Source organism: Panthera leo, chromosome A3 (assembly GCF_018350215.1).
Source record: "Panthera leo isolate Ple1 chromosome A3, P.leo_Ple1_pat1.1, whole genome shotgun sequence".
Lineage (NCBI taxonomy): Eukaryota > Metazoa > Chordata > Mammalia > Carnivora > Felidae > Panthera > Panthera leo.
In genome coordinates, this window is record NC_056681.1 from 90,292,839 (window position 1) to 90,317,337 (window position 24,499).

Below are 24,499 nucleotides of genomic sequence, written 5' to 3' on the forward strand. Positions count from 1 at the left end.
TGAGACTGGCAGCCCCTGGGAAGGCACAGAAATTTGGGGAAAGACATGGACATTCCCCTGGATGAGGCCAGGGAGGCTAGATTCCATTTTAGCTAATTCTCAAAGAATAGGGTAAATCTGGTTAATGTATAGTTTATGAACACTTTCCATTTATTTATTTATTTATTTATTTTTAATTAACTTGGATTTATTTTTTTTCAATATATGAAGTTTATTGTCAAATTGGTTTCCATACAACACCCAGTGCTCATCCCAAAAGGTGACACTTTCCATTTATTAAGACTTTCACTGGTTCACTTGCAAACTTGGATGCTCAATCCTAATTTCCCCTCAACGTCCTAATGCCAATAACTAAGGATTCTCTTCTAATAGGATTTTTTTGTTTGTTTTTAGAATAGCTCTCATGGCTGGGGAGGGAATGCTGCATATGTTGATAATTCTAGGAGATCCAGGTTTTAAGGTGCCAAAGGACAAGAAGAGAGAGAAAATATAGGCTTCTTTTGGGAGGAGTTTTTTTTTTTTAATGTTTATTTATTTTTGAGAGAGAGAGTGAGAGAGAGAGAGAGCGAGCATGAGTGGGGGAGGAGCAGAGAGAGAGGGAGACCCAGAATTTGGAGCAGGCTCCAGGCTCTGAGCTATCAGCACAGAGCCTGATGCGGGGCTCGAACTCACAGCTATGAGATCATGACCTGAGCCAAAGTTGGATACTCAACCGGCTGAGCCACCCAGGTGCCCTTTTTTTTTTTTTTTTTTTAAAGTAATCTCTGTGCCACCCAATATGGGGCTTGAACTCACAACCCCAAGATCAAGCATTCCTCGTACTGACTGAGCCAGCCAGGTGCCCCAGACTTCCTTTGGGAAATAAATTTTAACTTGCTTTCCTACCTGCTCCCCACCCCAAATGGGGCATTTAAGGGTTAGAATGATCATCTTTCTTTCTTTTTCCTTCTTCCTTTCCCCCACCTCTTTCCAAGATGTATCCTTCCAAGACACAAATTTGTAAGTACCCAAAGCAAGGACGCTAGCCCATTTTAAAGCTGCAAACTCTAAAAGAACCCCAACTGTCTTTGCACCTATGTTGGAAATAGCTGTCTCATGAAGTGTTCATGGAGAAGATGCTTTAGAGACAAATATGTGTTCTGTCCCAACCCTTGTTCCTTCCTCACTGGAAATGAGAATAGAAGACCAAATGAAATATGTCCTTGGTCCTAAGGCTTTGGAACAATATAAGGCTCAAATGCCTCACTGGAAAACAGCCTAGCTCTCCTTTCCTGATCATCTGGGGTGGTTTTGATCTTTTAGTGGCCCCAAAGTTGTTTAATATCAGGCAAGTATAAGAACTTGTATCAGGCAAGTATAAGAATAACTTTTCACACCCCTCCCACCAGAAGAATTTCAGAAGTTCTTGGTACCAGTGAGGACAGCAAAACCAAACCAATATCCACTAGTAGAGGAAAAAGACTTCGGTTCCTTGCTCTTAAATTGGGTTAATGTGTATTAACTAAACTAATATATATTAAATGCCTACCACATTTACTTACCCACCACAATAACCTACCATGTTATATATTTCTTCCATAACTCAGGAGAGACCCAGAAAATTTGATTTTCAAAGGGGAACCTCATCCCTAAATGTGGGGAAGGTGGTAGGGTTAGAGGAGAATGCCCCATCTAGATCCAACATGGGGAGTGGGAGATCTTCCCAACAGGCTTGCTCTCCTCTGGGTCCCTGATGTCCCTACCCTCTGGGCAGATACATGTGCACACGCATGTGCATGTGTATTGTGTGTATGTGTGCACATGCATGTTTTAATCAGAGCTCATCTCTTATGCTAGACAGCCCCAAAGGACTTCCATTAACCCATCTGCCACATAGACACATTTAATCTGGAAAACCCATGGGCCTTAGTAGACTTGGTGCAATGAGAGCAGTTGTTCAGGGCAGCTGCAAGGTTGGGGGTGGCTCAGTTGGCCTTTGGGAGCATGAATGTCAGATCTTTTCCTACAGGGACGCTGAAACACTATTACTGCCTCTGACATTCCTTTGAAGGTTTAGATAGTAAAATAACTCATTTTGCCTTGCTCAAGATAGTGGAAATATATAATAGAGCCCAATGAGATGCTTTTTGTTGGGCAGATTTAGGATACGCTGGGGTGAAATCATGTCCCTAGAAACAGTAAAGTCTCAAAAGAATAAAACATCACAGCTGTGCTCTAAGGATTCCAGACTCTTCACTCCTCTTAAGATTGATATTTTTCTTTCCATGGGGAGGAACAAAATACTGATTTTTAATCAGTCCAGAGCTGATTTCTGCAGCAGCAGAGGAAGGCCTCAGGGGATTTGCTGACCTGGGAGACAGCTTCCCAGGGGTTTGCAAGCTACCGTGCAGGTGCCTAGACAATTCTCGACCATTCCATCAAGCTCAGGTGAGGAAAGGGAAGAGGTAATTCAGTTTACTGAGCACAATGCTTCATGCCAAACAGTCATGTTTGCGGTTAGGTTAGTCATGCCATAGCTGTGTGGCCTCCAGGAATTTGGAATTGAGGAAAATAATTCTGAGAATTAACCCATGAAACCAACTTGGGGTGGATCAGAGCAGAAGTCTCAGAGTCACCAGAGAGAGATGGAGCTCAGCCTGACTAAAGGTGTCTCTGAGCAGGGAGGTTGGTCTGCAGTGGCAGCAGGGCAGCAGGTGCTAACAGCCTTGGGGCATCATTAGTCTGGGGCATCATTAGTCTGCAGAGAATCTTCCGACTTTATCCATCCCGCCACCCAAGCCGCTGCACTCACCAGATGGCTCCCCTGAACACGCCCCTCAAGAACTCACGGGTCCTACTGACACGATCCACATTGCCATCCTGGCTGCTTCCCCTGCTCCCCGTGCCAGTCAGTTCCTGCTGTGGCTTGTCTGGCTGCAGGCCCCAGCAGACCTTCTGCAGTCCTGAAAGACGTCCTTGCTGATCTCTTTTCCTTTGAGGGTAACTGGGGACCGAAAGCCCAATGTGGATGGAACGGCAGTCTGTGGGCAAAGCACAAAAGACAGGGGAGGCAAGAGTTACTGAAAATGGGCATTTCCCTTTAACAGCCTCTAGTTACAAAGAGCTAGGGCCACCAAAGCAAAATGGAAGACATGGGATTCCTGGACAGGGCCCCTGCCCTGAGTCTTGGGTTTGACAGAATCCCATTTCTGAACAACTCAGCAGTTGCTGGAAACAAGACCCTTGGTGCTATAGTTGGAACTCTGTTAGAATGAGCAGAAATCCCATCACTCTGTTCTTGCTTGTCCAGAATGGCAGTAACCACATAGGCCTTATGACACATGGCCCAGGAGACAGTCCCTCAGTGAGCCACAGATTTAGTCCAAAATACCGATCCCCTCTTTGGGAAAGCTGTATATATTTCCATCAAGGACGATTTATTACTAATAATCAAAAACTACATAAACTGCTTATCAGAAAAGTGAGTTACTATGGATTTCTCAAAGCTGGTTTTATATACCAGAATTTTCAAAAACTAGAATTACCAAGAACTTTAATTTGGAATTCCACTAAGAAGGCTGTTTGCTGTGTAAAGCCCCCACTAGGTCTGTTCACACAAGAGCAGTTGGAATTCTCTCAGCTCTCAGGATGGATATTCTGTTATCATTTTTTCATCAGTGTTGTTGAATTGGTCAACAGCTTTTAAAATAATCAATAGATGTAGTTGTATAGTTACAGAATAATTGAGCAGATAATACATAAGTACTTAGACTTCCATCTTATCTCTGCCCTACCCCACTCCACAACAGTTTCCCCTATTATTTTTTTATGGAGGTATAACTGACCTATAACATTGTTCAAGTGTAAAGTGTACAACATACTGATTTGGTACATGTATATATTGCAAAATTACTACCACAATAAGTCTAGTTAACATCCATCATCTTATATAGTTTCATTCTTTTTCTTATGATGAAAAATTTTAGAATCACTCTCTTGGCAACTTCCAAATATACAAACAGATTGTTAACTATAGTTACCATGCTGTACATTCCATCTCCAGAACTTGTTTATCCTATGGTGGAAGTTTGTCCCTTTGGCCACTTTCACCCATTTTGTCCACTCCCAAACTCCTGCCTCTGGCAACCACTAATCTGTTCTCTGTTTCTATGAGTTTGGTTCTCACATAGGAATGAGATCGTATAGTATTTGTCTTTCTCTGTCACTGCCAAGACTGATGCCAAAACGCTAACCCCCTATGTGTTCTTCTAGAAGTTCTATGGTTTCAGGTCTTACATCAGTCTTTTATCCATTTTAAGGTGTGTGTGTATGTATGTGATGTAAAATAGAGATCCAGTTTTATTCTTTTTTTTAAAGCTTTATTTATTTTGACAGAGAGAGAGAGAGAGAGAGAGAACATGTGAGCAGGAGAGGGGCAGAGAAAAAGAGAGAGGGAGAGAGAGAATCCGAAGCAGGCTCCACACCATCAGCGCAGAGCCTGATGTGGGGCTCAAACTCATGAACCATGAGATCATGACCTGAGCCAAAATCAAGAGTCGGACACTTAACCAACTGAGCCACCCAGGCGCCCAGATCCAGTTTTATTCTTATGCATGTGGCTGTCCCGTTTTCTTATCAGAAAGACTATCCTTTCCCCATTGTATATTCTGGGCTCCTTTGTCATAAATTAATTGAACTTACGAGTGTCTGTGTGTGTATATCTGGGTTTTCTATTCTTTTCCATTGATCTATGTGTCTGCTTTTATGCCAATACTATACTGTCTTGATTACTATAGCTTTGTAATATCTTTTGAATCAGGAAGCATGATGCCTCCAGCTTTGTTCTTTTGCAAGGTCACTGTTGGCTATTCAGGGTCTTTCATGGTTCCATACAAATTTTAGAACTATTTATTCTATTTCTGTGTAAAATACCATTGGAATTTTGATAGGGATCGCATTGAATCTGTAGACTGCTTTGGGTAACACAGACACTTTAACAATATTAATTTGTACAATCCATGAGCATGGAATATCTTTCCATTTATTTGTGTCTTCTTCAATTTCTTTGACCAAGGTATTAAAATTTTCAGTGTACAAGTCTTTTCCCTCCCTTGAGTTTATTTATTCCTATGTATTTTATTCTTTTTGTTGCAAATGTAAATAGAATTGTTTTCTTAATTTCTCTTTTTGATAGTTCATTATTCATATATAGAAATATATATGTATTTATTTTTGTATATTGGTTTTGTATCCTGCAAATTTACTGAAATTGTTTTTTAGTTCTAACAGTTTTTTGGTGGAGTCTTTTGGGTTTTCCATATATAATATCATGTCATCTGCAAGTAGAGATGGTTTTACTTCTTCCTTTCTGATTTGAATGCCTTTTATTTCTTTTTCTTGACTAATTGCTCTGGCTAAGACTTCCAGTACAATATTGAATAAAAGTGCAAGGGTGGGCATCTTGACCTTGTCCCTGATCTTAGAGGAAAAGCTTTCAGCTTTTCATCATTGAGTATGATAGCTGTAGGCTTGTCATATATGGACTTTGTTATGTTGAGGTACATTCCCTCTATACTCAGTTTGTTGAGATTTTTGATAATGAATGGATGTTGGATTTTGTTAAATATATTTTCTACATTTATTGAGATAATCTTACGATTTTTATCCTTCATTTTGTTAGTGGGGTATATCACATTGATTGATCTGTAGATGTTGAACCATCCTTGTATTCCTGAAATAAATCCTACTTGATCATGGTGTAGGATCCTTTTAATGTATTGTTGAATTTGGTTTCCCAATATTTTGTTGAGGATTTTTGCACCTATGTTCATCAGAGATATTGGCATGTAATTTTCTTTTCTTGTAGTGTCGTAGTTTTGGTATTAGGGTAATGCTAGCATCATAAAATGAATTTGAAAGTGTTCCCTTCTGGGGGTGCCTGGGTGGCTCAGTCAGTTAAGCATCCAAAATCAGCTCAGGTCATGATCTTGTGGTTCATGGGTTCGAGCCCTGTATCAGGCTGTGTGCTGACAGCTCAGAGCCTGGAGCTTATTTCAGGTTCTGTGTCTCCCTTTCTCTTTGCCCCTTCCCTGCTCACGCGCTCTCTTTCTCTCTCTCTCTCTCAAAAACAAACATTGCAAAAAAAGAGTGTTCTCCTCTCTTCTATTTTTTGGAAGAGTTTGAGAAGGATTAGTATTAATTCTTATTTAAATGTTTGACACAATTCATCAGTGAAGCCATCCGTTCCTGAATTTTTGTTTGTTGGGAGGTTTTTGATTACGGATTCAAACTCCTTGCTAGTAATTGGTCTATTCAGGTTTTCTGTTTCTTCATTATTCAGTTTTGGTAAGTTGTATCTTTAGGGATTTATCTATTTCTTCTAAGTTGTCCAAATTATTGGCATATAATTGTTCATAGCAGTCTCTTCTGGTTTTTTATATCTGTTTTCAGTTGTAATGTGTTTTCTTTCATTTCTAATTTCATTTATTAGAGTTTTCTCTTTTTTTCCTCCCTTAGTAAGTTTAGCTAAAGATTTGCTTATTTTATCATTTCAAACACCAGTTCTTAGTTTCATTGATCATTTCTATTGTCTTTTTAGTCTCTATTTTACCTATTTCTGTTCTGATCTTTGTTATGTCCTCCCTCTACTAACTTTGGGCTTAGTTTGTTTTTCTTTTTCTAGTTCCTTAAGGTATAAAGTTAGGTTGTTTACTTGGGCTCTTTCTTTTTTCTTAATGTAGGCATTTATTGCTATGAATAGATTCCCCTATTATGAACAATTTGCATTAGTGTGGTACATTTGTTACAATTAATAAACCAATATTAATACACTATGATTAACTATAGTCTATAGTTTACATTAAGGTTCACTCTTAGTGTTATATAGTTTTATGAGTTTTGAGAAATGCATAATGATGGGCATCTACCATTACAGTATCATACAGCATAGTTTCACCATCCTAAAAATTCCCTGTACTTCACTTATTCATCTCTCCCCTCCCTGAGTTCTAAAGCTACTTTTCTCTTTTGGGCCTTTACATTTTGTTCTCTTTTTTCTTCTTTTTGAAGAGAAATGAGAATGGGTGGGGTAAATGAGTGGGAAGATCTTTTTCTCTTCTTATGTGAACTGCAGCAAAAATGTTCAAGAACCACTGATTTAGGACAAGTTTGAGTCTGGAATTCCCTGGTGACAATTTTCCAAAGAGCAGGCTGGCCAAAAAAAAAATTATTATAATTACAGTGGTTCCACCTTATCCACAGGGGATATGTTCTAAGATCCCCAGTGGATGCCTGAAACTGCAGATAGCACTGAACTCTATATATATATACCATGTTTTTTCCTACACATACATACCTATGATAAAGTTTAATTTATAAATTAGACACAGTAAGAAATTAACAAATAAATTATAGAATAGAATAATTGTAACAAAATTTTATAATTAAAGTGTTGTGAATATGGTCTCTCTCTCTCTCTCAAGATATCTTATTGTACATATTCACCTTTCTTCTTGTGATGATGTGAGGTGATAAAATGCTTACATGATGAGATGAAGTGCGATGAATGACATAGGCATTGTGATATAGCATTGGGCTACTACTGACCTGATGATGTGCCAAAAAGAGAATCATCTGCTTCCAGACCATGGTTGACTACTGATAACTGAAACTGAAGAAAGTGAAATCACAGATAAGGGGACTACTATATTTTTGAAGCCCAAGGATGGCAACTGAGAGTTGAAAGCTACTTCAGAATAGGAAATTAGAATCTGTGTTCTTACATCAAGATTTGCATTAACTTGATTTTATTTTCCTTGGAAGGAAGGCCTGTCTCTTGGCTCAAACTCCTGAAATGCAGATACTAAGGTCTGGGTATTCAATGGCTGCAGCTATCACATAGAAACCACATCAAGCTGAATCTTGGAGAAGTATATCTAAGCCTTTTAGAGATATGTTGAGTGTCTACCCTGGTGAAAAGACTCTATGAGTCATTGCTAGGCACAGGAAAATGAGGTTAACTGGATTTCAGTGTCTAAATCTATTTAGAGCCCGACTCCTGCCCCAGCTCACCTCACTGCTCACTCTTCTGAACCTCCAGCTTTCTTGGCTGTACCCAGAAATGTGAGGTGGAGATTTTTATGAAGTATAGCCTTGCTTTCTAGTGGATCAGTATCAGAATGAATGGTGCTCCTCCTTTCTTCTCTCTCCTCCCTCCAGCATGGTGTGATTTCTCTTGCTCTATTCTACATTTCTTAAGCAATCTGTAATTTGAGTAAGCCATAGACACCAAAATTTAGAGGTAAGTAGTTTTACTCTAAGGGCTTAGCAGATGAGTTCCTATTCTCCACCCTTGAGACCAGGAACAGCTGGTATACCAGAAAGGCCTCTGCCCAAGAGTCAGCTTCCCTGGGTGTTCCCTGGCTTGTTCTATACTTGCTCTATGACCATAGATATCTGCCTCTCTAGGACTCATTATCCTCACCTGTAATGTGGGAATAAAATCCTTTCTCTAGTGTCTGGGCAAGGTTTTTGAGAAGATAGAATGGGATGACATGGGAAAATGATTATGAAAATGGTTAGGGCTATACACATGAAGAATATACTTATTAAAGAAATCAGGGAGATGGCTGTCAGGAAGATATTTTACTTTCTGTCCTGGATCTAACTTGTCCCATTTCTTCCTGGCTCCTATCATAATCGTCAGAGTGTGGCTGTGTAGCTGGTGAACTGTGGAGAATAGTTAGCCCTCCCCCAAGCTCCCTCCTTCACAATGGAGAACCTCTCCACTGACTGTGAACACCTTGCAGTTTGGCTCAGGACAATGCCAAGTTCTCCTAGGAACTCTTCAGCTGCATTCTTCTCTATCTACAGCCCCAGAATCGCTCTACACATTCTGAAGCTCAACAAAACATCCAGCTAGACAGTGAGATTAGCGTTTCCCTCCAAGTGGGGCCGGAACAATGGTGGGGCAGTAGCCTGTCTAGTTGCCTCTTCATAAGCCCTGTGGTTGCTTTTCTGTAGAGTGTAGGAAGTAAGGGTCTTTGAGTCAGCATTTTAGAACAACAGATATCCCCACTCAACATCCTCTTGCACTGGTTTTAACTGAGCTGCCATTTTTAGAATCTATGAAATACTGGCATCTTGTATGGTTTGTACATCTTGTAAAATTAGGTAAGTTTAATTCTGTGTCAGGGGTGCTGTGCCCTAATCCATAGAAACAAAGTGCCAGTCTCCAGTGTTCAGTCTGACCATATGGTCCCTTTAAGACACAGTGAAGGCTGGTCCCATTAGATCCAGAGAAGACACCATGGGTGGGTAAGGGAAAGGGACCAGCTCTCTAGATTCCCCTGCTGGAGGGGTGTTATAAGGATATTAAAGAAATTGTCAGACCTCCTAGGATTTGCATCAAGTTCTCAAGGTGACCTTACCTTCCTGATCCTGACATCTCCTCCTGTAGTTAGTAGGGTCCAGCTTCCCTACCCCAGCCTTCTCTTCTTCCACCTTCATAACTATAAAGTAAAAGATGAACACAGCCTCAAAATGTATGACACAAAAAGGTAGGATTTCAAGGAGAAATGGTCAAGTCCATTCATAAACAAAGTGAAAAAGCTCAAATATCTATCTCTAACAAATAGAGAACACACCTCTTTTTCAAGTACAAATGGAACATTTAAAGAGAGCACATATGCTAGGTCACAGGGAAAGCCTTAGTAAATTTCAAAGAATCTGTATCATACTTCTGTAGTAAGAATATATACATATACATATACATATATATATATATACATATATATATATATGTATATGTATACACACACACACACACATACATACATATATATACACATCTAAGCTTGGAAACTAAAAGTAATTTATAATCATGGGTTTAATAGGAAACCACAATGGAAATTATTAGATATTTAGAACTCACAATTACAACTACTAAATATTAAAACTTACGGGGTGCAACATACTTAGAGGAAACAAAGAAGGAAGGAGAGAAGAGAAAGAAAAAGGAGTGATGGAGGCAGGGAGGAAAAAACAAGGAAAAGAAATGTGATAAGCATTCAACTAAAGAACCTAGGGCAAAATAAAGAGAAAACCCAAAGAAAGTAGAAAAATATAAATATAAAACCAAAAAAATAATGAAATAGAAAACAATATTAGAGATGGCTAATAAGTCCAAAGGCAATTATTTCAAAAGACTATTAAAATAGGCAAATTATATAAAACTAATCATGAAGATAAATTCGTAAGTAAACAATATTAGGAATGAAAAAGAGATATAACTAGAAATATAGTGCAGAATTTAAAAATTAAAAGTGGATGTCACGAAAAACTTTATGCCGATACATTTTAACTTTGATAATAATAATAATTAACATTTCAGTGTGTCAGGAACTATTTTTTTTTTATTAAATTTTTTTTTGACGTTTTTATTTATTTTTGAGACAGAGAGAGACAGAGCATGAAGGGGGGAGGGGCAGAGAGAGAAGGAGACACAGAATTGGAAGCAGGCTCCAGGCTCTGAGCCATCAGCCCAGAGCCTGACGCGGGGCTCGAACTCACGGACGGGAGATCGTGACCTGAGCTGAAGTCGGACACTTAACCGACTGCGCCACCCAGGCGCCCCAGTCAGGAACTATTTTAAATGCTTTGCATTTATGACTGCATGCATGACTTCACTGAGTCTTCTCAACAATCTTATAAGTAACATTATTTTTTAAAGTTTATTTATTTATTTTGAGAGAGAGAGAGAATCCCAAGCAGGCTGGGCACTGTCAGTGCAGAGCCCAACGTGGGGCTAGATCTCACAAACCATGAGATCATGACCTGAGCTGAAATCAAGAGTCACTTGAAATCAAGACGCTTGAACAACTGAGCCACCCAGGCACCCCGGAGATAAGTAACATTATTATTCCCATTTTACAGATGAGAAAACTGAGGCACAGAGAGCTTAATTGACTGCCAAAACAGAGGAACAGATATTCAAACCCAGACAATCTTTTTCTGGAATTAAATCTCTTAGCCATGGGGTTCCTAGGCGGCTCAGTTGGTTAAGTGACCAAATCTTGATTTTGGCTCAAGTCATGAACTCACAGTTCATGAGTTCAAGCCGCATATGGAGGTCTGTGCTGACAGCAAGGAGCCTTTTTGAGATTTTCCTCTCTCACTCTCTGCCCCTCCCCTGCTCATGTGTGTGCTCCCTCTCTCTTTCTCAAAATAAATAAACTTAAAAAAATAAGCTCTTAGCCACAAGGCTGATAAATGGATATTTTACTAGAAAAATAATAGAAATGATCAAAATTGACTTTAAAATAATTAGAAAACCTTGATTAACCAATAACCATTAACCAAAATGTTTATGGGAAAGGCATTACAGACAGCCTTTCCCATATCCCATGAATAATTATTGAAGCTGGATTATAGGTACAAAAGGATCATCATTTTTTTCTATTTTTGTTATGTCTGAAATTTTCTCTATAGTGAAAAGAAAAATAAATACCAGGATCAGATAGTTTTTAAAAAATGTTTTATCTGAACCTTCAAGGATTAGATAGTCTCTAACTGATACAAAATGGTTCTCAAAAGTAGAAAAAAAGGAAATCAGAGGCAGTATAAACATCTGAAGACCAGGATACAAGGTAGGACTAAAAGCAGGAGAGTTGGTTGTAAATCTTCATAAGGAGTCAATTAAACACTCAGATCTCTCTCTCCTAGGAGTTTCCTAGATGTCTCCCCCTCACCACCCCCTACCCCGTTCCAGAATATGGAAGGGTTAAACCTGAAGGCCTTTGGATAACTAAGGGCATTGAGGCATGGGGACACGATTTAAGCAAAGGCAGTTAGCCACTCAGTCCTCTGCCTAGTTGGGTCCTAGAACACTAATGAAACTTACACCCTCCAGGTGGGAGACTGGAGGACTTACAGATCCTGACATTTTGGGGATCTCTAACAAATGGTGAGGGCTCACCATCTTGGGTTTGTCATTCAATAATTCCAGCTTGTCAAACAGCTGCTTCATAGCTCCACTCCAGAATGATGGCCAGCCAAGAATCACCAGAATGACAGAGACCAAAACAAACAGAAAAAGAGGAAGTCCAAGGAAACAGGAGCAAAGTAGACAGCCAAAGAAGTATTTAAAAAGCCTACAATTCACATCTTCAAGTAGACTAGAAAAGACACTGTGTCCATGACAAAAAGAAAAGTAGAATGCTATAAATCTGGAACTTTTCAAGAATAAGAAAGAACTCTTCGAAATTAAAGACACGTTAGAAGAAAATTTTCAGTAAAAGAGTTGGAACATAAAGTTGAAAAAATATGTGAGATGATACAGCACAAATACAAATAATTTTTTAAATAATAGGAAAAAGACAAGGAAATCAGAGGATCAGTCCAGGTATCTAACATCAAGTTCTCAAAAGAGAGGTAAGAAAAAATAATAGAGGGGAAATTATCAAGGAAATGACATGAGATTTGAATTTCCTGGCTGAAAGAAATTGCTGAGAGCCCAGAAAAAGGAATTTAAAACAAAATCGACTCCAAGTCACATCACTGTGAAGTTCAAGAATATCACATATAAAAAGAAGACCTTTAAAACCTTCTGGAAGAAGAAAATAAGCCACCTGCAAAGAATCAGACATGAGAACTGGCATCAGACATGGTGGAAGCTATTAGACAATGGAGTTATGCCTCCAAAAGTGAGAAAAAAATTGTTAGTAGTATTCCAGTCCTAACCAAAATATCCAATGCGAAGGTAGAAAAGGGCATGTTTAGACAAGAAATGTCTTAAAATTTTACTTCTTATGCACTTCTTTTCAGGAAGCAATTGAAGGAAGAACTCCAGCAAGATGGAGGAGCACCTAGGGAAGGAGTATGGCATATAGAAAATGGGATCCACCGCAAAAGATGGGCACAGGAGGCCCCAGGAAGAAGCTGTGTAGCAGTCCAGAGAGCAATGGGTTCATCTTAGACCAGGCTCTGCACAGGCTGTGCAAGAAAAGCCTGGAACAATCATCTGGGTGTGTTTCACTGTTTTGAGAGGGTACCGAGATTCTATCAAGAATAAAGAGTCAAGGGGCAATTGGGTGGCTCAGTCAGTTAAGCATTGGACTCTAGATTTTGGCTCAGGTCATGATCTCATGGTTTGTAAACTCAAGCCTGCCTCAGGCTCCACACTGACAGCTGGAATACTGCTTAGGACTCTCACTCTCCTCTCTCTACCCCTCCCCTGCATGCATGTGCACACCCCCTCCCCCTCCGCCCCCCACCTCTCTCAAAATAAGCAAATAAACTTTAAAAAAAAGAAAAAAAGAGTCAATGGGGTGACTGGGTGGCTCAGTCACTTAAGCATCTGACTTGATTTTGGCTCAGGTCATGATCTTATGAACCATTCATGAGTTCAAGCCCTGCCTTGGGCTACACATTGATAGTGTGGAGCCTACTTGAGATTCTCTCTCTCCCTCTCTCTCTCTCTGCCCCTCCCTCCCTCTCTCTCTCAAAATAAATAAATAAACATTTAAAAAATGAATAAAGAGTTATGAAAGGAAAAATGATCACTAAACACTATGTAACTCAAATGTCAGAATATTTATACAGTCATAAAAAAAAAATGAATATTGGGGCGCCTGGGTGGCTCAGTCGGTTAAGCGTCCGACTTCGGCCCGGGTCAAGATCTCACGGTTTGTGAGTTTGAGCCCCACATCGGGCTCTGTGCTGACAGCTCAGAGCCTGGAGCCTGCTTCGGATTCTGTGTCTCCCTCTATGTCCCTCCCCTGCTCATGCACTCTCGTTCTCTCTCTCAAAAATAAACATTAAAAAATTTTTTTTTAAATGAATATTAATTTAAGCAAAAACTATGATAGGTATTCCACCAATGTGCAGTATTACACTGCTTGCTGTTTGTGGCTGTGTTCATTCTTAGTAGTCATGTATCCATTCTGATTGGTTAGTGTCAATACCATATGAGTTGTTAAATATTTTTAATACCTACATTGGAAGTAACTATTTGAAGAGATGAGGAGATTTCAGGGTGAAGAGAGGTTGTAAGACATAGAGGACATTGCTAGCCTTCTGCCTGATGTCCATCCCCCTTTCTTCTCTGATTTTATTCAGGGCAGCAGTGCAGCTGACTAAAAACAGTCACTTCCCCCAGATGCCCCTCAGCAATCTCTATCTAAAGAGATTTAGGAGAAAGAACCTAGGAAGATTCCCTTACTGGATGAAGCCTCTGCAGAAGAAAGCCCCTTCATTTTTCCTTCTTCTTCCTTCCTGGAGAGGGTTGTCAGATTTAACAAATAGAGTTTTTCTCAGTTAAATATGAATTTTGTATACACAGTCAATAATTTTTAATATAAGTATGTCCCAAGCAATATTTGGGCAAACTATTTTATCTGGCAAACCATTTCCCTCTATTCCTAGAGCATAGACATGATGCCTGGAAGTGCAGTAGCCATCTTGTCATCATGAGAATGAAGGCCACATGCTAATTATGGATACAAGGAGAAGAAGGATCTTGAATCCTTAATGTCTTCGCTGAGCCATTCTATAGCACTGGACAGCCCACACTTGGGCTTCTTGATATGGGGAACAATTAAACCACTTCCTGTTTAAATACTATACTTTTCTGTTTCTCAAAACCACACCTGGGTCATAGGACAAAAGACTCTGGGACAGTATTTACTGGGCATATAAGATTGGGTTCTATTAGTAAGGAAAACAGAGAATGGGCACTGAGTGGTTGTGTAACAGTGTCTGCTACACTTTCTAACATCCATCCTCTCCTTGTCTTGCCTATTTTTTTTTCAGGTAGAGACACAGGGCTCTTCATGGCTGTAGACACCTTCCCCAACTCCAGGCATGAATTGTGATCTATCTAAATTACTCATGGTGATCATATGGCCTTTGACCAGTAACTGATCTTAGGAGTAGTCATGTAATCCTATCAAGTGAGTGAGATTTAAATGGAAGTCCTCTGGGTAGAGCTTGAAGAAAAGCTTTTATTTTCCTAATAAAAAGTAACAAACACCTCTGGAATCCACATTTGGCCAATTACCTCCCCCATTTTCCTGCATAGACCTCAGACATGAGACTTCTACATGAAGGAGCCCTCTTGCACCAATGATGTGATGGGTATGAGAGCAACGGATCAGGCTGAGGACAAAGCAGAAAGCTAGAGCAAATCTTCCTTCCTGATAATGTCACTGAGCTCCAGACCACTTATCTCTGGGCTTCCTATTACATGAAAAAAAAATCTACTTTGTATATTTAAATTGCTAGCCAAATTTTATGTTACTTTTAGCTAAAGACCTTCCTAACTGATACATAATGGAATACTATGGGGAGATCAAATGAATTAACTAGATCCTGTGTATTAACATTCATAAATCTCAAAAACATAAGGAATTTTTTTAAAAAGAAGTTGTAAAGAGATATAAACAAAATGACATTATTTATATAAAACTTGAAAACATTGTTTTACATTTTACTGTTCATCGCTACACTGTAAGTAAAAGCATAAAATCATGCAGAGGAATGAGACACACTAACTTCCGGTTACTTCTGGGGAGAGGTAAGATTTAATATTGATGTTTTAGCTGTATCTTTGATATTTTGGATAGCTATAGAGAGATATAAGGCAAATATGATAAAATGTGAACATCTGTTAATTCTGGACAGTGATATGTGAATGTCTTACGTTTACAAGTTTGAAATATTTTATTTAAAAATATTAAATGAGGTTTTTTTAAAAGAAATAAGAGAAATCCCCAACACTATGACATAACAGTCTCAAATAAAATGGGCCAACTGAGAACCTTGCAAAAAGAATGACTAAAGAATATCACACCTTGATATGTTATTATGAAATTTTAGAACACTAGATGAATGTGAAGAAAAAAGAAATCCTAAAAACTTCTAGAGTGAAAGAAACAGGAACAGGTCACCTATAAATGAATAAAAATCAGACTATCAGAAGATTTCTTACCAGCAACTTGGATAACTGAAGATGATGGAGCAACGCATCCAAAATTCTGAAGGAGAATGGTTTCCAAACCTAGCATTCTCTACTCAGCCAGTCAAGACAGAGTGTAGAAGACATTTTCAGACTCAGCAATGATTTCAGCAAGAAATCATTTTACTTTGGGGCGCCTGGGTGGCTCAGTCGGTTAAGTGTCCAACTTCAGCTCAGGTCACGATCTCGCGGTCCGTGAGTTTGAGCCCCGCGTGGGGCTCTGGGCTGATGGCTCAGAGCCTGGAGCCTGTTTCAGATTCTGTGTCTCCCTCTCTCTCTGCCCCTCCCCCGTTCATGCTCTCTCTCTCTCTCTCTCTCTCTCTCTCTGTCTCAAAAATAAATAAAACGTTTAAAAAATTAAAAAAAAAAAAAAGAAATCATTTTACATTTTACTTCAGTCTCATAACTTCCTGGGAAGTTATTTAAGTATGTTACCACCAGGAACCAAGAAGGGGAAGACAATGGGATCCAGGAGAGGGGTCCAACCAGAAGAATAATGACAGCTGCGCCACAGCCCCAGTCAGTCCTCAGAAGAGCTAAAAATGAGGTTTCAGAAGGAGCCACTCAAGGAAAAGATGAAATGCCAGAGATTTGATACACTCCTTGAGAATCTGGAACAATTTAAGACAGCGACAAAGACAGAAAATGCCAAGAAAGGCAACTGGAAACACCAGGAAAAAATTAAAACTGCAAGAAATAAAATGTGATTATGGTACATGGTCATAGGAGTATAAACACTGATTTTTTAATTAACTAAAAACAATGATGATATATGTACATTGAGAGAATGAAGAAGAGATGGGTGTGGTATAAGATAATTAAATATTCACCTGTGGATGGCTACTATGCAACTCTGAAAAATTGCAGGAGATACATTTATATAAACCATATGTATAATTATTGGCGGGTGTAGTCAACAGAAAAAGCTAAAAGAATTCCAAGTGATCATCTTTGGGAAGTGGAACAGTGGAGTGTGTAGGAAGCTGGAATGGAGTTTTTCTTGCTTTTTATTATAATCTCTTACATGTGTTACTTGATTTTTTAAATATGGGTATATATTATTTTTATTTTAAATATTTTAAGGCAAATAACTTAATATGGCATGTGTACTCCCCCTTCATGCCATAATTGTATCCCCCTGAAAATCCATGGTTAAATCCGTTGGCTCAAAGTGAATCGTGTTTAAAATATTCAGGAGAACTATAAAACAAAGAATCTTTAAGAAAGTGGTTCACAGTAGTTCTCAAACTTAAGCATGTATTGGTCACCTGGAAGGCTGATTAAAACCTAGATTTCTGGGCTCCACCCCACTGTTACTGATTCAGTGGATCTGGCGTGTAGACTAAAGGTTTGCATTTCCAACAAGTTGATGCTGAAGCTGCTGATCCAGGGGCCACACTTTGAGAACCACTGTTTAAAAAGACAACAACTCCCATTTATAGTGTCTATTAAACTGAATCACCGTACACGGAGTTTGCTTCACATGAGCCTCACATACATAACAAGATTACATCTTTGCATTCAAGCCGGGTATTGTGTACTGGTAAGCTTAGCATGGACGCACTGGTAGCTCCGATTGGTTGGTGATTTTTTGAGAATTTATATCTTCCTCCACCCTCATAGCATGAGGAGTAGAGAAGATGAGTAACAGATCCTCTCTCTTTAACAAATAGAACCTGCCTCCAAATCTTTTAGGTGGAGAAGATTCCACCTTTCCCTAACCACAAACAGGAAAGGCCATGTGACCCAGCCTGGCCAATCAAATAATCCCCTTTCCCCCATCACAGAGATTGGTTGCATGCTGATCCCATGCCCAATGCTGGGCCAATCATAATTCTTCCCAGGACATTTCCACTTGGTCCATCCAAAAACTAACTGTTCTGGCTCTGGCTCTGGCTCTGGCTCTGGCTCTGGAGCTGGTGTTGTGAAGCTGACAAGCTTGGGTGCTACTATCTTGCTTGCCACATGGAGGAAAGCATCCAAGAAAAGTGGAGAAACAGTATCAGAAGTACTGATAACTTGTAACTCCCGGAGTCAGTGGATTTTGAACCGGCCTGACTAATACAAATGAAAGAGGCTTTTCCAGCATGGTTTAAAAACATATTCTTTCATATTTGAAGTACTATAGATTCTCAGATTGGAAACCAAACAAAAGTGAATGCAAAATGGCAATACGGATGTGAGCAGGTGAAAACTTTACACAACTATGGAAGCATGGAGATGTAATGTAGTTCATATTCAAGTAGATGCACGTCTCCCAGCTCTGCACTAGTTGAGACCATTCTTTCCCCACCTCCTCTGTGCTGGTTCCTACCTCCTCACAACTTGAGAGAAGCTCCCTTCCAGGAGTATGCAGAAGTAGGAGAAGAATCCAGGCTGCCCCTGATCATCTTTAAAGGAAACCATTCATTTGAAACAAATCAAGCAGCATGTTGGCCATTTGCAAAGTGTTTAAATAAACTACTACTCTAATCAGCAGCAGCAATGGCTCACCAGAAAAATTTCCAAAAGTGACCTAACCCTTGAAACAGAATTTCTATCTCCACATTTTATATAATCCATATTAATTGAATGCTTTCATAATCTCATTTAATCCAGACTAAAATTCAGTGAAGTGCGTAATTTTCACCCTCATTTTACAGATAAAGAAATGGAGATTCAGAGAATTAAGTTAAGTTTTTTCCTGTGTCACAGGGCCAGGCATGGTGGAGCTATAATTGAAATTCGCTTCTCTTTGATTCCCCAACCCAAGGAAGGAAGGAAGGCAGGGAAAGAGAAAGGGAGGGAGAAAATGGAGGGAGAGAGGGGATAGGAGAGGAAAGAAAGAAGTCAAGACATGAGAGATAGGGGAGTCTGGAAGAGGCCATCAACTTCTGAGTTCTAGGCCTATCCAGATGTCCAGCTGAATTCCCATCTGCAAGACCTCCCAAAGGCCTTATAATAAACCCTTCTTTTCTCTTCAGCTAGCTTCAGTCCATTTGAGTTATTTACATCCCTAGAATATTAACCAGTACAACCGGCCACTGCAATATGTTGCCAAAGGAATTGTGTTAGTTACACACCAGCCCCTGGCATGTTGCAAATGAAAGAACTTGCAGCAGCAGTTTTTCCTACACCAGCCCCTCCACTGGGTAACATGACTCACTCATCATTATTCTCCCATCCATCTTTAGAGCCTGGGGTGAGTATGGCTTTACAGTGAGGAATCAGACCAAATTCTCTTTCCCACTTTACTGCCCCTGCCACCAGCCTGGAATCCCATATTGGATCCCTGAGAATGCAAACCCTACTGACAAAATCAATGTCCTAAGCCTGCAAGGCTAAGCACCAGAGTGCAACACCAGGAAACAGAAATCAGAGTCCCTCCCCAAGCAGCCTTATGCAGAGCAGCAAGGAGGTGGTGATACAGCCAACCTCATGGGTATGCAATACATTTTGACTATCAAAACTCTGGTAATTGAATCACCTGACATTTAACACTGCCACCTCTCTGAACCCCCTAACCCTGTCCACAGAGGCACATCAATTCAACTCAACAAATCCTCTTTGTTCCAGGTATTTGTTCTAGACACTGAAAACAAACAGAACAAAATAGTTTCTTAGGGAAGAGGGGCAAAATATAGCAATAAATCCTCAAGATTAGACATCCATATCTCGGGGTGGGGGGAACTAATTAGAAAAAGGACTGTGTCACACTTACCAGTCAGTCTTTTGGGAGTTTTTCCTACCATCCCATCTTTTAAACCATTTGACCTAATTATATCTAAGAACAGGGGCCAGTCCAACATCCATATCCAGTGAACTCTTCTGATAGTCCAAAGAATTGCAAAAAAAAGGACCTCCCCGAGGGCTCATCTGAGATTATTTTGTGAACTGAATTGACAAGAATGACACAGGGTCATGCTGGGCTTTAAAAACTAAGCTCAGAAGCTAGAGAAAGGCCACCCTCCCAACCGGTAGCTTATTCGTTGCCTCTGGGCCCTGCAGACCTCACCCATGAATGCCCCAGAAGAGGAAGGGAAAATAAGCAAAGTATCCCCAAGCTAACCACTAGCAACAAGACCAGGTACAGTTTCCAAACCAAACAACAGAAATGTGTAATGAAAGAGGCTAGCCATTATTTACTTTCTATCCTGAGAGGTTATATCAACAGATATAATCTATTTTCCCATAGCTTTCTGGGGAAGAAGTGGGTCTCAGGCTTTTTGCTTACTTCATAAAAATTTCAGCCAACCTTGTAAATTTGGCAAAGGCAACAGAAATTTGCATTGCCTAGAAGAAAAAGATTCCCAGTTCCATCAGATGAGAACAACAATGAACTAAGTCACCATGGTGTGAAGAGAGAGTGACTCTTCATGTCATTTTGGTTAATTTGGAGTGAAATCAAGGCACCAGGGTGACTAATACAGTATAATTTTTTAAAGAAAAGGCAAATATACAATGCTCATTTGGATGATTTATTCAGCTTTCATGGTATTCTCTGTCTCAGTGTGTGTGAAGCTCACTCTCAAATACTCTATGTTCATATTATAAAGCATATTTTCCCTTATCTGCATAGTCTTGTCTACTATCTCTGAAACTCCAAGCTGCAAACTTACCTTCACGATCTTAGCACTGGAAACCAGGATCCAAATCTCAGGAAGACCAGAGTCACTTGCTCTGTTGCTGTTAGGTGGCAAGAGGGACGCTCTGTGATTTCCAGGCTGAACAGTATTTGGGGCATTGGAGATTGACTTGTGGGGCTCAGTGGCGGTCAGCCATGTGACCAGGGTGGGGGAAGGGACACTCCTGCAGGGGAAGGGACTGATGCCTGCTTAGCTGACATACCAGGGTCGTGCAGAGTCTAAACAGAGCTGGCCATAATCATAGGCGGACAACTTTGCTCTAAATTTCTTCTTGGATTTTAACTTAGTGATCCTCTTAAGGCAGTGTTGTGTTTCAGCGCTGGTTTTTAAATACTTGTTTATCTCCCTACATGATTTATACACATGTCCTTTTTGGATTCTGTCTCAGAGGGATGTTAGAGCTGGAAGAGACTTTACAGGTGATCTAGCCACCCCCACCCCACCCCCACCCCTGCCCAGGGCCACCCATTGCACAGATCGGTGGCAGCCCTTCCTGGAGCCTGCAGAGGCCTGGGTTTTTATTACATACTGGTTTTGTATTATATACTGGGGGGACCCCGGCTGGCTGGCACCAAATTACAGCTTACTTGAATATCTTCAGCCTTTAGGTCATTAGAGCTTTGAGGACTACTGAGATGCCAGTAATGAATCTTATCACATTGCAGGTGCCTAAATCTGTAGCTATCAGATTAGGGCATGACAAGAAACTGTGGCAGTTTATACTTGTGGTCAAAGAGTTTAAATGTGTGCAGTTATGTTTATGTATCTCTATCACAATCTTCTTAAAACACTCCAAGATGATATTTTTGGAGGGACTGGGGACATCAAAAGCTGAAGAGATATTCGATCTCAAAGACCCCGAAGACATCTCAAGACCACAGCCATGTGAGTAGCCTTCTAGCTCACCTCTGCCTCTCCACCCAAGTGGTCTGTGCTGGCTTCCTGCTAACCAAAAAGGGGATGGTAGTAATGATGGTGGAAATGGTAAAGAGAGAAGTGGTAGGTGGAATGGTAGAATTGGCAGTATGGTAGTTGGGCATGAATGGAGGTGGTGGAGGCGAGGATGGAGGTGATGAGATGCCCATGGAGGTCGTAGAGGGGTAGATGGAGGTGATGAGGGGTAGATGGAGGTGGTGGAGGGAGTGGTGGTGATGGAGAAAGGGGCAAGAAGGCTTCTGAATGATAGAGCAGGAGATTCTTGTTACTGACTATTACGTGGAGGACGCTGGATGAAGCGGACCTGCTGCAATTACAAGCGTGAGACGGTAAGGCCTTGGCATGAGAAGTCTGAAGAACCTCCTTCTGTCCCCAAAGCTGTGTAGTCTTAAGATAATCACCTCACCTCTCTGGGCTCCAGTTTTCTCGAAGCCGAGTTTGCACTTAAGACATGATATCTTGTTAGGGGAACCCCTCCATCTCCCTCTAAGCCCCGTACCCTTCCTTATAAAGTAGTAGCTTCTGTCCTTTCTGAAGTCTTGCTAAGGGTCCTTTTCACTTACCTCTCTGCCTCCTACTCACTCTTACCTAGAGGAGGTGATTGGGAGAATGAATGGGTTTGTGCCATGACTCAGATCCTTCTGAGAACTGCCTGCTTCAGAGCAAGTCCAGGCTGTGCTCCTCTCCTTCTCTCTTCACAGGAAACCTCCAGTGCAGATTCTCACTGTGTAGGTAGGGAGTCTTCCAGTGCTGGGTACACAGGTTTAATTCTGGGGGGAAATTGGGAAGTGTGACTGTGGTTGTACATTCTAAACCAAATTCTCTAATCAGCTTTACTTGTTACAAAGTTATTTTGATTTGTACCTATGTGACTTCTATATCTTATTTCTCATTTGATGCCAAGCATAGAGGGAAAGATTGTAAACAAGTATCATTCTCAAATTCCAGTGCTGATGAACTAATGAAAGAACCTCCATGGAGTTGATTGGACTAAAGGGTCCCTAAATTTCCTTCAAGCTCTATCATCCTGTGATTCTACAAGCCTGTCTCTGAAGCAGAACAAATATTTGTGAGGCTGGGCGGAAGATTGAGACTCTAGCGGACAGCTCCAATCTCCGCCTCTCTTCCTTTCTGCTTTTCAACCTGATGAAGACCTCTAGTATCCACACATCTTCCTCTTCTCCCCTTCCACCAGCTGTGCATGGCTTCATTTACCCCCACTCTGACCTGGACCCCATGATGAATGACTTCACTCTTACCTCATTGATACCCAAAATCTCTTGTTCCTGTCCTGCCAATCTTTTGGTCTTTGTCAACCCACCTGCTACCCTTCTTCTCCTGCACTGAGCTCTCTTTTATCTCTGGAGAAAGCCTGTCTTCAGGGAGAGAGAACAGAGCCAAGACACAGAGTGGTAGAAGAGTGTGTGTGTGTGTGTGTGTGTGTGTGTGTGTGACAGAGAGAGAGAGAGACAGAGACAGAGAGAGAGAAAGAGACAGAGAGAGACAGAGAGAGAGAGAGAGAGAGACACTAAGGAGACCAAATGGAGAGAGAGAGAGAGAGGACCTAGTCCAGTGGTACCTATAGCCAACTGGACCCCTGCCCTTCCCCATGGTTCAGTTTTGTGAGTGAAAAATGTTGAAAGAAGATCTGCCCATCCCATTTCTCTCCTCTTCCTTACCTCTGGCCTCTGCCAAGAGGACTGGTTTTCCCAGCTGGCATTATGCATTGAGACAAATGCTTGAGGGTTTTCAGTCCTCCCTCACCACCAGAGAGGTAACAGCTGAGACCCATGCATTGGCTTAGGAGAAAGGGAAGAGATTGGACCCAGTGGGTTCTTAGTCAGAGGTGTCCCGTCACCCCTGGGAACATTTGGCAATGTCTGGAGACATTTCTGGTTGTAACATAACACTGGGATGAGAGCTCTACTGGCCTCTAGTGGGTACAGGCAAGGGATGCTGCTAACATCCTACAATGTACAAGACACCTCCACAACAAACAATGAGCTGGCCCAAACTGTCAATAGTGCCAAGGTTGAGAAATCCTGGATTAGACTGTTCAGCCCCCTCTGGTTCTAGAAACCAGGATGCCTGTGACCCAGGCCAAAAGAACACTTCACATGGGCCCACCTCAATCACCAGGATGCTTATGAGGGAGGGAGGAGGGGCAAAGATTCTTAGTAATTTGCAGCTTTTGACCTCTGGGTCTCCCTTTCCTTTAGAAACCCAGCAGACAGGGGTGGTTAATTTAGAGGGAAAGATTCCCTTCCATCTTCTGGCTATATGCCATCTGAACCCCACCTGGGTTTCACATATAGTAGGGTGTAGGCAGGTTTGACATAGGGTGCTGGCATAGGGGGTGAAGTCTCATGAAGGAAAAGCGAGCTTCCTACCCTTGTGTTGGTGGGAGTAAGGAGTTATTTGGGGACCCACAAGAGGCTTTCCACAAGCTGGGCAAGCCTCATGCCAGTATGTGAGATTTTTTCTCTCAGATTGTTTGTGTGAAGCTTTGGTGGGTGGTACAAGACTGGCTGCCCCAGATTCTTGTCCACTTTAGCTGCTTTTGAACTGTATCCAGGGTGAGGAGGGAACATACTGTGGGATGTCAATACTGTAGTCAGGAAGGAAAAAAAAAAAAAAAAAAAAGATGAGAGATAGCTTACAGGGAAGCTGAGAAGCCTGAGGAAGCCAGGCTCAGGTTATACAATGGATGGGTTCTCTCCCTACTTCATCTCCATCTACCTCCAATCACTGCTGTGGCCTTGGCCAGCAACAGCACAGACCTCAGCTCACTCTGCACCAAACACACTGCACATCCTGCTGTTCCTCTAACATCCTAAGCTCATTCCCACCTCAGGACCTTTGCATTTACTGTTTCCCCAACCTTCAGCTCTCTCGTGTATTCAGCTTTCTGGTCAAATGTTATCTACCCAGGAAGGTCCTTCCTGAC

The 24,499-nt window shown here is 40.9% G+C and overlaps 1 protein-coding gene across 1 annotated transcript in view; it reads right to left on the minus strand.

The window, feature by feature from the left end:
• SLC4A5 (solute carrier family 4 member 5) overlaps nt 1-19,842 on the minus strand; it is a 92,031-nt gene extending 72,189 nt beyond the window's left edge. Inside the window, 3 exon segments of the mRNA XM_042932750.1 lie at nt 2,829-3,020; nt 9,408-9,488; nt 19,692-19,842. Of these exon segments, the coding sequence (XP_042788684.1) occupies nt 2,829-3,020; nt 9,408-9,488; nt 19,692-19,779 (361 nt within the window). The 5' untranslated portion in view covers nt 19,780-19,842.
• Nucleotides 19,843-24,499: the final 4,657 nt, after the last annotated feature.